The sequence below is a fragment of the Erinaceus europaeus genome, chromosome 10 (assembly GCF_950295315.1).
Source record: "Erinaceus europaeus chromosome 10, mEriEur2.1, whole genome shotgun sequence".
In the NCBI taxonomy this organism is placed as follows: Eukaryota; Metazoa; Chordata; class Mammalia; order Eulipotyphla; family Erinaceidae; genus Erinaceus; species Erinaceus europaeus.
In genome coordinates this window covers 100,237,292-100,252,253 of record NC_080171.1, presented here as the reverse complement: position 1 = coordinate 100,252,253, position 14,962 = coordinate 100,237,292, and the positions used below count along the sequence as shown (strand labels likewise).

The 14,962-nt window shown below is 47.0% G+C and overlaps 1 protein-coding gene and 1 pseudogene across 1 annotated transcript; one reads left to right on the top strand and one right to left on the bottom strand.

The window, feature by feature from the left end:
- Positions 1 to 648: 648 nt before the first annotated feature.
- Positions 649 to 5,558, top strand: NAIF1 (nuclear apoptosis inducing factor 1). The gene is made up of 2 exons (XM_007528861.3): positions 649 to 1,356; positions 3,037 to 5,558. Exons 1-2 carry the CDS (start codon positions 846 to 848, stop codon positions 3,507 to 3,509), a joined length of 984 nt encoding a protein of 327 aa, XP_007528923.1. The 5' UTR covers positions 649 to 845; the 3' UTR covers positions 3,510 to 5,558.
- Positions 5,559 to 5,588: 30 nt separating this feature from the next.
- Positions 5,589 to 13,773, bottom strand: LOC132540965 (protein mago nashi homolog; annotated as a pseudogene).
- Between the last annotated feature and the right edge of the window lie 1,189 nt (positions 13,774 to 14,962).

The window sequence follows — 14,962 nt, the reverse complement described above, 5'->3', positions numbered from 1 at the left end:
GAGCTGCGGTAGTAAGCCAGGGTTTGCTTCCCTGAGTTGGGTTAGAATCGTATTAGTTGGTGGTCTGGGAGGTGGCTCAGTGATAAAACTTTGGACTCTCAAGCATGAAGTCCCGAGTTTGATCCCCGGCAGTACATGTGCCAGAGTGATGTCTGGTTCTTTCTCCTATCTTTCTCATAAATAAATAAAATATTTTTTAAAAAGAATCGTATTAATTGGCCTGCATCTCAAGGCCGAAAGCACTAATAAAGTATCCTCAGGAATCCGACTTTTGGTAGTCTAACTCCCTAAACCACCAATAAAGCTTCTGAATTTAACGGCGTTTTAGCCGTAATGTCTGTGACTGAACGACAGAATGATTTTCCAATGGCAGTGAATCAAGGCAAGTGGGCGGAGCGCAACGGAGCTACAGACATACGTTTAGACCAATGATCGAACCACTTTCACTGAGAAGGCGGGCTCTTCCATTGAGTGACACATTAAGCGAGCCAGTGAGCGACGTGACTCTTGAGCTGTGGCCAACCGGGAGGTCGGGATCCCCCTGGAGAAGCGCCGGGAGGCGGGAAGAGGAGAAGTAGGCGGATCTCCGCACACCGCGGCGGAAGAGGCAGATTCAGGAAGCCATTACGCAGCTGGCTGGCCGCGGCTGAGCCGGTCAGGACTGGGCCCTACGCACTTTGCGTAACAAGGGGGGTTACCCTAGGCCTGGTGCTTGGCTTTGGGCTAGCCCGGCCTATCCCTTGTAAGGGAGTGGGTGGGGGGCGAGGCTGAGGAAGAACAGAAAAGGGGTTGAGGCGGTTGAGAGGGATTATAGTTTCTTTAAAGAGGGAGGGTAGGAAGAGGCCATGGCCGTCCCAGCCAAGAAGAGGAAGATGAACTTCTCTGAAAGAGAGGTGGAGATCATCGTGGAGGAGCTGGAACTCAAGAAGCACCTGCTGGTGAACCACTTCAACGCCGGGGTCCCCCTGGCTGCCAAGAGCGAGGCCTGGCACAGCATCCTGAGAAGGGTCAACGCTGTTGCCACCTGCCGCCGGGAACTGCCCGAGGTCAAGAAGAAGTGGTCTGACCTCAAGACTGAGGTTCGTCGCAAGGTTGCCCAGGTCCGGGCAGCTGTGGAGGGAGGCGAGGCTCCAGGGCCCACGGAGGAGGATGGAGCTGGTGGGCCTGGGGCAGGTGGTGGCAGTGGCGCCGGTGGCCCCGCTGTTGCCCCTGTACTGCTCACCCCCATGCAACAGCGCATCTGCAACCTGCTGGGCGAGGCCACCATCATCAGCCTGCCCAGCACCACAGAGATCCACCCAGTGGCCCTCGGACCCACAGCCACTGCAACTGCAGCCACGGTCACCCTGACACAGAGTGAGTGACCTCTCCTGTCCACTTCGGAGTACATAAATGGGGAAGCCCTGGGAAGGTTGACTGCCAAGGGTTAAAGGTCAGATGGGAGTCTTGGAAGACCATAAGGCCTTCCCAAAGCTCCTCAGACAGAAGCGATGTGTACTCCTGATGAACTGGATCGCTGTTGACTCTGTTGCTACCATTCATACCCATGACTGAACTTGTAGGCCTTGAAGATAGAGACCATGTCTCCATTCCCACAGGACTTATCACAGGGCCCAGCATGTTATGGTAGGCAGTCAAGACAAGTCTGTTGAATGACTAGGTAGATGGGAACAATAATGCCTACATGCGACATCAATTCTGGACAAAGGCAGCCCAGGTTTTCAGTGCAGCAAACATCACTACTCACAGCTCTGGAGTCCATGATTCTCTCTACTCACTCATTCACTCACCAAACATTAGCACTTACTCTGTGTCAAATCCTGTGCTTGGTATTGGGATGAACAAGGTATCTAAAGTAGAGACTGGTTATATTCTACTAGGACAGATAAGGTACGTTTATAATAACTGTCCTGCCCATTGAAAGAACCCAAGAACTTGGCAGAGAAAGGGACTTGGGTATGTGGGGAGGATAAATATAGAGTGATGTTGACATGGAAGGTTGGAGAAAACTGAATTTCCCACCCATGTGTAGGTCCAAGCAGCCCACCTAGAATCCCCTCAGGGATTCTCAGATAGGAATGACACAAGGACTCACTTAGTTGGACTTTTTTTTTTTTTAGTTTAAATGGGAGTCTGTAACTATGACTATAAGCTGCTCCTTTGTGGTGGGCTATGAACCATACTGATCTGATTCTCAATGGGGTTTGGGGAAACTCATTATATTTATCAGTCTCTCCCTGCCATGTATACTGTTTCTCAAGGATATGGAGTTGGCAATGAAGACAAACACTGGTCTGCATTAGTTGCTCTTATAGAACAGGAAGGACCCTTAGGATTTTCTTTGACCAAGGTGATCAAGGAGATTGGCCATAGAGACCTTGAAATTGAGAAAGTTCTGAAAGAGGCAGGGCTGTTGTGACTATCAAGTGCTCATGTAGATTCCCACCCCAATGCTTACTGTCTGCTGGCTCTGCTGAGAGGATGTGCTCTCATCAGCCTTCATTAGCCTGAAGCAGCCCAGTGTGGTTATGAGCACACTTGGACTCTAGTGTTGGGTTGACTTGGATTTGCTTCCTGGCTCTGCTAAATTAGCTGTATAACCTTAGGCAAGTCTACCTGTGTTTTGGGGTCTCTGAAATGAACACTGTCATCACTGCCTCTTGGTGACATGAAGGTTCTTCAAGCCGAGGAATGCAGAGGGGCAGGTGCAGTGCCAGGCACACAGTAGGTGTTCCCAGTATTTCCTTAGTCTTATAAGCAGCTTTGCTTTTGCCAGATTTAGAACTGGCACCTTTGATTACTAAGTGAAATAAGATTCTAAATTGCAGGGGCTGGGTGGTAGTGTAGCCAGTAAAGTACACAAGTTACTGTGTACAAGGACCTGGGTTAAAGCGCCCAGTCCCTCCCTGCAAGAAGCTTCATAAATGGTGGAGCAGGTGGCAGGTGTTTCTCTTTTTCTCTTTCTCTCTCCCTCTCTCTTGCCCTATTTCTCTCTGTTTAAATAATAATAATAATAGCTTTCTCCCCCCACCCCAGTCCCCACAGAGACCACCTATCACACACTGGAGGAGGGTGTGGTGGAGTACTGCACAGCTGAGGCCCCCCCACCCCTGCCGACTGAGGCCCCTGTGGAGATGCTCACACAGCACACAGACACTTCAGTCAAGCCACAGGCGCTTAAGAGCCGCATTGCCCTCAACTCCGCCAAACTGATCCAGGAGCAGCGGGTCACCAATCTGCACGTGAAGGAGATTGCCCAGCACCTGGAGCAGCAGAATGACCTGCTGCAGATGATCCGCCGTTCCCAGGAGGTACAGGCCTGTGCCCAGGAGCGCCAGGCCCAAGCCATGGAGGGCACCCAAGCAGCCCTGAGTGTCCTAATCCAGGTTCTTCGGCCCATGATCAAAGATTTCCGCCGCTACCTGCAGAGCAACACGCCCAGCGCAGCCTCTGCCTCAGACCCTGGACAGGTGGCCCAAAACGGGCAGCAGGACAGCATCATCCAGTGAGGGCCAGGGTAGAACCAGCCTTCTACTGTGAGGGGATGACACCATTCTGGTCTTGTCAGTGGCTTTCTAAAATGAGGGCCAGCCGCATGGACAGCTCTGTCTCTAATGAGCACGTAGGGGTCTACTGTTTCTAAGGAATGAAGGAGACTGGGAAGAAGAACTTGCCTGGCTTCTGTGACCCAAATGGTCCAACCCTACCAGTAGAGCTGCCTTGCTAAGAACCCAAAGATTGGTTAGCTGGGGGGTAGGTCTGGTGGTGGCTCTTGTGTTATCAGGAGCCAGGGCTCGTGACATGGTCCAGATTCAGTCTAGACCAACCTTAGGGAAGGCTTTACTGGAAGCTGTTATATAGCCAGGGTACTATGCTGACAAATACTGGTCTAATTTCAGTTGCTGTCCTGCAACAGGAAGGACCCATAGACCTTCCTTTGACCAAGGTGATCAAGGAATCAGGGAGGCACTTTATCAGTGAATACCCTACTCCCACCTTCTCTTCTGTTTGGTCATAGAGACCTGGAGGTTGAGAAAGCCCTTTGGGTGCCATCCATTTGACAGTGGTGCTGGCTGTAATGTCTTCTTCCTCTATTCATAGCAATATCTTCCCATGCCCTGGGCAGGCAGAGTGACTGAGCCTAAGGAGGAAGCCCTGCCCCTTACTCCTCACTGTGCCTCAGTTCTCAGGGGACTCTGGTCAATGCCATGCTCCTTCCACAGCGCTCCACTCCATCAGCAGGGATCTTTGTTAATTCCTTGGTTGCCAATCTACCCAGAGTGTGGCCCTGTGCTGTGTGGTGGGTACCACTTGGCCACCCTCGGGGTCTTCCACCATATCCATGGGTTGCCCTTTGGTGGGTTGTCCCAATAGTTTGACTCTCAGGTCAAACACCAGGCTCTGGATATTGTAAATCTTAGAGAAAGCAGACCAGCATGGAAACTTGGTACCCACTACAATGGGTCTTCAGTGACCTATTGGCTTCTTCCAGAAAGTTCATTTCAAGTCAGTTATACTTATTCTATCCATGAACCCATCCTGAGAAGGCCTCTAAGGCTTCTGAGAGCTATGCTGACCACACATTTCCAAAACTCAGTGCCCCGCCTCATACCCCAGAGTCCTTCAACACATTATTCAATGCCTCGTGTTTTTGTAAGACCCCCACTGACCGGGGAATCTGAAGGCTTGATTGGCCCTGAATGTATGAGGTGGGGGAGTGGAAAGAGACTAAGAACTGTGACCTTCGGTTTCTGTGCTGGGAGACAAGCAGACAGTTCTTGGAGTGCTGAAGGAAGTGGTGTTTCCTTTTCCATCTGAACCCCTTGTCCCTGTTTGTAAGGAGTTCACCCAGATAGCATTTGTCTATTTCATTTCCAAAATCACCGTTGACTACCAAGACCCTTCTAGCTGCCCAGATCATTCCTCTGGTGAGTTATTTTGCTGCTGAGGCCTTGGACATTGTCACCCGATGGTGACAGCTCAAGGCTCCAGATCTCAGCTAAACAGTGAAGGTGCTGTCTAGTGGCCACATATGTTTGGAATTGCTCTGATCTGCTGTTGCAGTAATTGGAAGATTCTCTCCAAAGGTGGTTGAAATGTGACTGCCGTGCCACCAACTGCTCTGCGGAGGTATGTACTGTGCCAGATACAGAGAGATGGAAAGAAATTGAACTGGGAGGAAGCCAGGTGGCAGGAGGAGACCTCTTCTATGATGGAAGGCAGTGGTTCCTGGCAGCCTGTGCACAGTGTCTGCCCCCCAGTGGATGGCCCCAGATGGGTAGCTGCAAGGACTTCTGAAGATTTTCCACTTGGTACTGTTTCTGTCTCTGGGGTTGGAAATCTGAGCCAATACTGTGTCTGTTCTAACTGGGTATAAAGATGAAACCTGGGTCACTTAAACTGGTTCCTTCCAGTTTATAATTTTAAATTAAAGAAACATCAGCCTTTTTATACACACTTGTGTCTTTATTGGTTATATAGAGAAGAGAGGGGCCTGCAGGTCATACCCAAGTCCACCTCCTATATTTGTAAATAAAGTTATTTTGTTTGTTTTCCAATTTAGATTGTTTTAATCTTAAAATAAGGGTTGGGGCGATAATATAATGGTTATGCAAAAAGACTTTCATACCCGAGGTACCAAAAGTCCCAGGTTCAATCCGCAGCACCACCATAAGCCAGAGCTGAGCAGTGTTCTGGTAAAATAATAAATAAATAAATAAATAAATGTTAAAAATAAGAAAAGAGGGAGTTGGTCAGTAGCACAACGGGATAAGCGCAGGTGGTGCAAAGTGCAATGACCGGCGTAAGGATCCCAATTCGAGTCCCCGGCTCCCCACCTGCAGGGGAGTCGCTTCACAGGCGGTGAAGCAGGTCTGCAGGTGTCTCTCTCTCCCCCTCTGTCTTTCCCTCTTTTCTCCATTTCTCTCTGTCCTATCCAACAACAATGACATCAATTACAACAATAAAAAAAAATAAGAAAAGAATGGGAGTCGGGTGGTAGTGCAGCAGGTTAGGCGCACGTGGCACAAAGCTCAAGGACTGGTTAGACCCGGGTTTCAGCCCCCGGCTCCACACCTACAGGGGAGTTGCTTCACAAGTGGTGAAGCAGGTCTACAGGCATCTCTCTGTCTCTCTTCCTCTCTATCTCCCCTTTCTCTCTTAATTTCTCTGTCTCTATCCAATAACAAACAAATAAAAAAAATTTAAAAAATAAGAAAAGAAATAAACCTTGAAATATATTTCAATGAGACTAAAGAGTAAACATTTCAGGCCCTGTACCAAATAGGAAAATATTCCCAGGCCTGATAGAAATGTATTCATTTCCAATTATAGTTTCAAGTTCCTGTTGGCCAGACTCATTATGGCATCTTCACTGTCATCAGTAATTCCCTTTAGTTCTTCCATTATGCTGTTGTGTGTGTAAGCCTCTTTCTGAGCATGACATTATTTTCCTCCTCCTCCTCCTCTTTTTTTGTATTATCTTTATTGGATAGAGACAGCCAGAAATCGAGAGGGAAGAAGATGATAGGGAGAGAAACAGACATCAACAACACTGCTTCACCATTCACAAAGCTTTACCCCTACAGGTGGTGACTGGAGACTTGAACCTGGGCCCTTGCATATTGTAACATGTGCGCTCAACCAGGTGTGTCATCACTCAGCCCTTTTTTTTTTTATTCCACTGCTTCTGGAGGCTATTTTTGTTGCCCTTGTTGTTTATTGCTATTGTTATTGTTGGATAGGACAAAGAGAAATGGAGAGAGGAGGGGAAGACAGAGAGAGGGAGAGAAAGACAGACACCTGCAGACCTGCTTCACTGCTTGCAAAGAGACTCCAGCCTTGCAGGTGTGGAGCTGGGGGCTCAGACAGGAATCCTTGCACCAGTCCTTGCACTTTGTACTTAAGCCGGTGCTCTACTGCCCATCCCCGATAACTATACTTTTATATATTTGCCCATTTTCCCCTATGGTTCTACCTTCTCTTTCTTTCCAAGTCACACCTACAAGAGATACTTTTTTCTTTTTTAAATCTTTTATTTATTTATTGGATAGAGACAGCTAGACATCGAGAGGAAAGACAGTCATAGAGATAGGAGAGAAATAGAAAGACGCCTGCAAAGCAGGTCTGCAGGTGTCTATCTATCTCTCCCCCTCTCTGTCTTCCCTTGCTCTCCATTTCTCTCTGTCCTATCCAACAATGACGATATCAACAACAACAACAATAATAACTACAACAACAATAAAAAAACAAAAGGGGAAAGAAAGAAAGATACCTGCAACACTGCTTCACCACTCTCGAAGTTTTTCTCTCGCAGGTGGGGACCAGGGGCTCAAACTTGGGTCCTTGCATATTGCAACATGTGCACCCAAGCAGGTGCGTCACCACCCAGCCTCACTTTTTCTTTTTTAAACCAAAGCTCTGTTCAGCTCTGGCTTATGGTGGTACAAGGGATTGAACCTGGGATCGCTGAGCCTCCGGCATGAAGGTCTTTTCTGGATTGGGGAGATAGCATAATAGTTATGTATCAATAAAAAGACCTTCATGCCTGAGCCAAAAAAAGTCCCAAATTCAGTCCTGAACATTATCATAGGGGCTGGCCAGTGGCATATTTGGTTAAAGGCACATATCACCGATCACCACTGTTAAAACACTGTTTAAAGCAAAACAAAAAGTCTTTTGCATAATAATTATACTGTCTCCAAAGCTCATTTTGTGGAGAATTTGAGTCAAATTCATCATTTGTCTGTCATGTCTCACTTTTATTGACAAATGGCTTTACAAGATGACTTTGTTTGTTTGTTTTGTTTTGTTTTTTGCTCCCAAGGTTATCACCAAGGCTCAGTGCTGGCACTATGACTCCACCACTCCTGGTGACTATATTTTCTTCTGTTTTTTTTTTTTTTCTATTTTATTGGTAGGACAGAGAGTAATTGAGAGAGAGGAGCAGGATAGAGCGAGAGCGAGCGAGAGACACTTGCAGCTCCGCTCCAAAGCATCGCTGCTGCAGGTGCGGAGCAGGGGCTTGAACCCTGCCCTGCATGGGTCCTTGCTCAATGTACTGTGTGTGTTTAATTGGAAGTGCCGCTGCCCACTACATTCCCCCCCCCCCATGGCTGTTTAAGAACATAGGGAAGTCCACCATGAGGGATATGGACCTTGGGTAGTAAAACCCAGGACAGGGTGGAGGGGCCAGCTTAGTGGGTAGAGCACACATGCTGAAACCAGAGACTGAGTTTGACCCCTGATACTACATGTGGTCAAAGAAGTGCTACTGTCTTACTCTCTCAGTAAACAAAGGAGGAGGAGGAAGAGGAAGTAGAGGTGAACTCAATCACAGAGTGGGCTGAGATTTGTGTAGGGGAGTGGCTCCAGTATAAAGGGGACCCAGCATTCCAGCCAAGACTCAGAAGATGTTTGTCAATCCCTCTTACAACAGGTGAGCCCTCCACGGGATTGAGGTCATAGTGGCCCAGCACAAGTCTATGGTGCTCACCTTGGAATACTTACTTCTTAGAAGTTCCTCTCAGATGGCCAGGGTTGTGGAAAATGAATTTCATGCTAAAGGTTCCAAGGACCCAGGCTCAATTCCTGGCACCACCATAAGCCAGAGTTGACCAGTGCAGAAAATATTTGGTTAAAGGAAAATAAAATAAAAAATTGAAACGGGGGTCAGGCGGTAGTGCTTTGGGTTAAGCACACGTGGCGCAAAGCACAAGGATCCCGGTTTGAGCCCCCGGCTCCCCACCTGCAGGGGAGTCGCTTCACTTTCTCTCCCCCTCTCTGTCTTCCCCTCCTCTCTCCATTTATCTCTGTCCTATCCAACAACAACATCAACAACAACAACAACAATAACTACAACAATAAAAAACAAGGGCAGCAAAAAGGAATAAATAAATATTTTAAAAAATTGAAACAAAATACACACGATAGAGGACACTTGTTTATTTTTAAAACTTATTTATTTATTTATTATTGGAGAGAGACCGGACCTGCCAATATACGCGGAGATCTTCGCCCACCCTGTCCAACGCTTGACGTCTCGTCACCCAATCTGGTCCCCTACGCCTACACTGAACTTCTCTGTTCCAGACTCTTGGAAACAGAGCTGGCAGTCAGCTGAGGTAAAGAACAAACACCTCATCACAGACCCCTGCAAGCGTCAACCCGGCTTTGACCTAGCACGTTATGATCGGGCCCTCCTCAATCGCTATCGAACAGGCCATGGCCGGTGTGCCGCTATGTTCCATCGCTGGGGAGCCAGAGACGACCCGAACTGCCCCTGCGGCTACAGACAGACTATGACCCACATAGTCAACGACTGCCACCTCTCCAGATTCAAAGGAGGTCTCGAAACTTTACATCAGGCTCAACCTGACGCTGTTGACTGGCTACGGAAGAAGTGCAAACGCTAGAAGAAGGAGAGAGACAGAGAAGTTGAGGGGAGGAGGAGATAGATATGGAGAGACAGAGAGACACCTGCAGCACTGCTTCACTACTTGTGACGCTTTCCCCCTGCAGATGGGGACTAGGGGCTTGAACCTGGGTCCTTGCACATGTAGCGTGAGTGCCTAACCAAGTGCGCCACCACCTGGCCCTAAGAGGAGACTTATAAAAGGAATTTGAGGTGGATCTTGAAAGATTAGTAGATGGGAGAAGGACAAAGATTGGACAATGTGAAAGTGGGAAAGTGGGGTGGGGAAACCTTGAACAAAATACGTAAAGAAGGGACCAATTCACCTGGCAGAACACATGCCTTGCAAGTGTGTGTGATCCGGGGTCCACACTCCGGTGGCTCATAGGAGTACCATGGATGGCTCTGGAGGGGATTCTGGATGGTGGAACAGTACTGTGGTATTTCTTCTTCTTTCTTCTTTTTTCTTTCTCTCTCTGCTTCTTCCCACCACCACATAAAAAAAAAAAAAAAAAAAAAGGAAGAAAAAGAACAAAAATTGGACCTGGGGACTGTTCAGTAGTAGCTAGAATATATGAGACCCATAGTTAACTTTCTGGTGCTTCATTAAAAAAAGAAAAAGAAAGAAAAAGAGAAAAAGAAAAAAAGGGAGTCGGGCGGTCGAGCGGCGGCTTAAGAGCACGTGGAGCAAAGCGCAAGGACCGGCTTAAGGATCCCGGTTCCAGCCCCTGGCTCCCCACCTGCAGGGGAGTCACTTCACAAGTGGTGAAGCAGGTCTGCAAGTGTCTTTCTTTCTCTCCCCCTTTCTGTCTTTCCCTCCTCCCTCCATTTCTCTCTGTCCTATTTAACAACGACATCAATAACAACAACAATAATAACTACAACAATAAAACAACAAGGGCAACAAAAGGGAAATAATAAGTAAATATTTAAAAAAGCATTATCTGGTATTTATTGAATCAAGAGCGGATGGAAAAAACAGTAGCCACTTGGGGAAAGCCTAGAAACCTTGCAGAGTGCTGTGACTAAAGGTACTATTCACAGAGAAAGAAACGGAATTTAGACTTTTAAAAATATTTATTAATTTATTCCCTTTTGTTGTCCTTGCTGTTTTATTGTAGTAGTAGTTGTTGTTGATGATGATGTCATTGTCATTGAATAGGACAGAGAGAAATGGAGAGGGGAGGGGAAGACAGAGGGGGAGAGAAAGAGAGACACCCGCAGACCATCTGTGAAGCGACTCCCCTGCAGGTGGGGAGCCCAGGGCTCGAACCGGGATCATTACACCGGTCCTTGAGCTTAGTGCCATGTGCACTTAACCCACTGCGCTACCACCTGACTCCCCGGAATTTAGATTTTTTTTTTTAGGTAAGTTTATTAAAGAATCAAAGTGAGGGCTTGAGTCCAGGAGGGTTTAAACCTGGGAGTAGTCTTCACATTATTCTGAGGGAACTGAGACAAAAACTGAGGAGTTTGTTTTTGACTTTTTTTTTTTTAACTTTTGTTGTTTATTTTAGATGGAGACAGAGAGAGTGAAAGAGACCACAACACTGAAGCTTCTTCCTTTAGTGTGGTGGAGGCCAGATTGGAACTTGGCACATGGTAAAGCAGCACACTATCCACACAAGCCAATTTTGCCAGCCCAAATACTGAGTTCTTGGTGTAGAGATTTTATGCACTGTGCATACATGAGGGGAGTTTGTAGTTATTATATCTCAGTGATTCTACAACATAGAAGTCGTTAGACAGTAAAGTTCCTGGCTTATGTTAGTTCTGCCTTGAAGGGAGTCAAACAAGGCCACTGCATTTTGTTTTTCTGTCTGCCCTGTTGACCTATTCTTCTGGAAATAGAGAGTCAGGTATCATGAGCCTGGGGTCAGCTATCATGGAGCTACTGTTTTTTTGTGTGTCCTTCATGGTTTATGAAGATCATGTCTTAGGTCACTGTGCTCCTGTCTCTTCGCAGAATCATAAGGTTTGGGGTGGGGCCTCTTCACAGAACCAGACCCAGTTCAGTCTTTTGACTCACACATCTGTGTCCCAGAGATAGTGGTTTCAGGCTGACGATTCAGTTTATTTAACAGTACAAAGAAGTATTTTACTAAAAAAAAAAAAAAAAAAAAAAAAAAAAAGTCTAGAGACTCACTAGATAAAGCACATGCCTTCCCATATGTACTGTCCAAGTTTCAAGTTTCAGCCCTGACACCATAGGGGAGGTGCTATGGTGTCTGCCACTTTTGTCTATCTGCTTCTGAATGGAAAAAGTGTCCAGAAGTGTTGAAATTGCACATACATGAGGCCCTGGCTCCACAATAAAAATAAATAAATAAACAGGGGAAAAAACAAAACAAATAAACTTGCCTTTGCACTATGCATAATAGTAGTAGTAGCAGTGAAAGGGCAGGTAGAAATTACTAGCCAGAACTAGAGTGATGTACAGTGATAGTGCATAAAACCTGCATTCAGTCCTAGGCTTATTCCCCGCAAGCATCAAAGGCCAGAATTCATTGATACTTTTTTTTTTTTTTTTTCCTTTTTTTTTTTTTCCTCCTCCAGGGTTATTGCTGGGATCGGTGCCTGCACCATGAATCCACCGCTCCTGGAGGCCATTTTTTTCCCCCTTTTGTTGCCCTTGTTGTAGCCTCGTTGTGGTTATCATTATTGCCCTTGTTGACGCAATTCGTTGTTGGATAGGACAGAGAGAAATGGAGAGAGGAGGGGAAGACAGAGAGGGAGAGAGAAAGATAGACACCTGCAGACCTGCTTCACCACCTGTGAAGCATCTCTCCTGCAGGTGGGGAGCCGGGGGCTCGAACTGGGCCTTGTGCTTTGCACCAAGTGCGCTTAAGCCACTGCGCTACCGCCTGACTCCTGATACTTTTTATTTAGTCAAAACAAAACAAACAGAAGTCCAAATAGCTGGCCATTGGCAATGCTAAAATAAAACTAAATTAAAAAAGAGGGAAGTGGGTAGCTTAATCTAATTAAATCCATAGTGCCTTGACAGCTGTGGTGGAGAATTGTCATTCATATTGGGGTGACTATTGGTAGCCTAAAGATTCAGGAGACAAAAAAAAAAAAAAACCTTTCTAAACTAGAACATGTTTATTTATTTGGGACTGAAAAATTCTAATTCAGAGTACACAGATTTAGGTAGAAACACTAAAACATGCTCTATAAAAGGGATAAAATTGAGGGAGGGTTATGAGAGGGGGAAATAGCAAGATAAGAAGTGATGGGGGGGTTAGGCAGTGATGCACCTGGTTAAGTTCACACATTACAGTGCTCAAGGACCTCGGCTCCTTGCACTTTATAACATGTGCACTCAACCAGGATTGCCACCACTGGCAACTCACCTTTATTTATTTTTTACTTTTAAAGCATTTTCCTTTATTTTTACTTTAGGACAGAGACAGATAATTTGAGAGGGGGTAGGGAGATAGAGAGGAAAAGAAAAAGAGACACCTACAGCATTGACTCACCACTCATGAGGCTTCCCCTGCAGGTGGAGCTTGAACCCAGAACATCATACATGGAAAGGCATGGGCTCTACTAGTTGAGTTATCTAATGCCGATTATTACTATTATTATTATTTTACCCTGGTTTGAGCTCAATTGCAAAAGACAAGATGTAATACTGGAACTGAATCTGTAAGGGTTGCAGGGGCACTAGGTGTAGAAGGATTCAAGGCTGATGGGGGAGGGCGGCAGTCAGGCCAGTCCGGGGAAGAGCTGCGGGCCTAGGACCCTTGCTAAAGCACCCTCAAAGAGATGGAGTGAGCAAGGTGTCAGGAGCTGAGCAGCCATGTGTCACAGTAGTCCATTAGGACAGCAAGCCCAAGCATGAGTAACAGCCACATTACCCCACTGATGGCAGCAGAATAAGCAGGAGGGGGAGGTCTCCACTCCCCAGGTTCCCCCCTCACCCCCAGGGGACAATTCCAGACAAAGGTCAGATTTTGAGGAACCCCCAATAAAAACGCTCCTACTACTGAATTGGTAGGCTGTGTGCTGGAGAAAGGCCAGGGTGGGGTCTGAGTGGAAAAGTACTAGGCACTGACTCAGAGCATGGTGTGTCCTCAGTCCTCCAGATAAGTCTTTGCAGAAGTACCTGGAAGCAGGCTTCTGTTGAAGGCCTAAGATAAAGGAGCCTGTGAAGGGAGCCACCTGTGCTAGGAATGCAGCCCTGAGTTAAAGCCCGCAGCACTCCTTCCTGCTCTGAGGACCATCTGCAAAGGCTTTGTAATGGCCTTGGGTGGGTCCCAAAGGATTGCATGCAGCCTTGCATGGGGCCTAGACTTCTCACTGATTGCCAAGGCTTTGTGGTCAGCCTGCTCTTTGCTGGTCGTGTGCCCTGACATGGTGTCATCTCATTTCGCCATGCCTTGGCTTCCTCAGTTAACTAGCCTTCTTCCCAGATGAGGTTGTGGCAAGAAACAGCAAATTGATGGGCTGGTAAAATAGCTCACTTGGCTAGTCACTCTCTGGCTACCTGCGTTTTGCTTCCCCAACTCTCACCCCAAGTGCTCTTTCTTATTTCCTTGCAGACGCCTTCTCTGGGAGCCCCTTGGTTTCAGGGATCTGATTCTGGCTATAGCTCTGGGAATGACACCTCCGCTCCCCTCTACTAGAACTGGAAACCACCAGTGAAAGCTCCCATGGCTCCATTGCTCACTTACACCAGTTGCTATTCCTCATCCTAACACACCTCTATATCCTAGGAAGGTCTTCAGAAGTAATTTTTTTTTTTTTTTTTGCCAGAGCACTGCTCAGCTCTGATTTATGGTGGTGCACCTGGGACTTTGGAGCCTCAGGCATGAGAGTCTCTTTGCAGAACCATTATGCTATCTATCCCCACCCCAGAAATAATTTTAACCTCATCACTAACAGGTCTTTTCTTCCTCAAGGAGCCTCCCTTAACATGGTGAAATATGAACTCCTGGGCAAAGTCCTTTCTTGTCTCACTGAAAGCTTACTTCCTTTTTAATAACTCAATAAAAGTGGAAAACAATAATTTAAAAACTATTTTTATTTATTATTGGGTAGAAACAGAGAAATTGAGAGGGGAGGTGGAGAGAGAGGGAAAGAGACACCTGTCGCCCTGCCTCATGAAGCTCTCCCCCTGCAGGTGGCGACTAGGGGCTTGAACCTGGATCCTTGCACACTGTAATGTGAGCACTTAACCAGGTGCACCACTGCCTGGCCCCAACAATTTTTTTTTTTAACATTGTTTCTTTTGGACAGAGACAGAGAATAGAGAGGGGAGGGAGAGATAGAAAGAGATATCTGCAGCACTGTTTTTTCACTGCTTGTGGAGATTTCCCTTTGCAGGTGAGGACCAGGGGCTTGAACCTGGATCCTTGCGCATAGTAACATGTACTCAACTGGCTACACCATCACCAGGTCCTGGAAAATTCTTTTTTTAAAAAAAGGGGGGGGAATCGAGTGGTAGCACAGCGGGTTAAGCGCACGTGGCGCAAAGTGCAAGGACCAATATAAGGATCCCGGTTGGAGCCCCCGGCTCCCCACCTGCAGGGGAGTCGCTTCACA

Excerpts from the sequence above, each read along its gene's own strand:
- NAIF1 (XM_007528861.3), top strand. The coding sequence starts at position 846 with ATGGCCGTCCCAGCCAAGAAGAGGAAGATGAACTTCTCTGAAAGAGAG. Across the intron at positions 1,357-3,036 it reads CACGGTCACCCTGACACAGA|TCCCCACAGAGACCACCTAT; the intron begins GTGAGTGACCTC and ends CCCCCACCCCAG.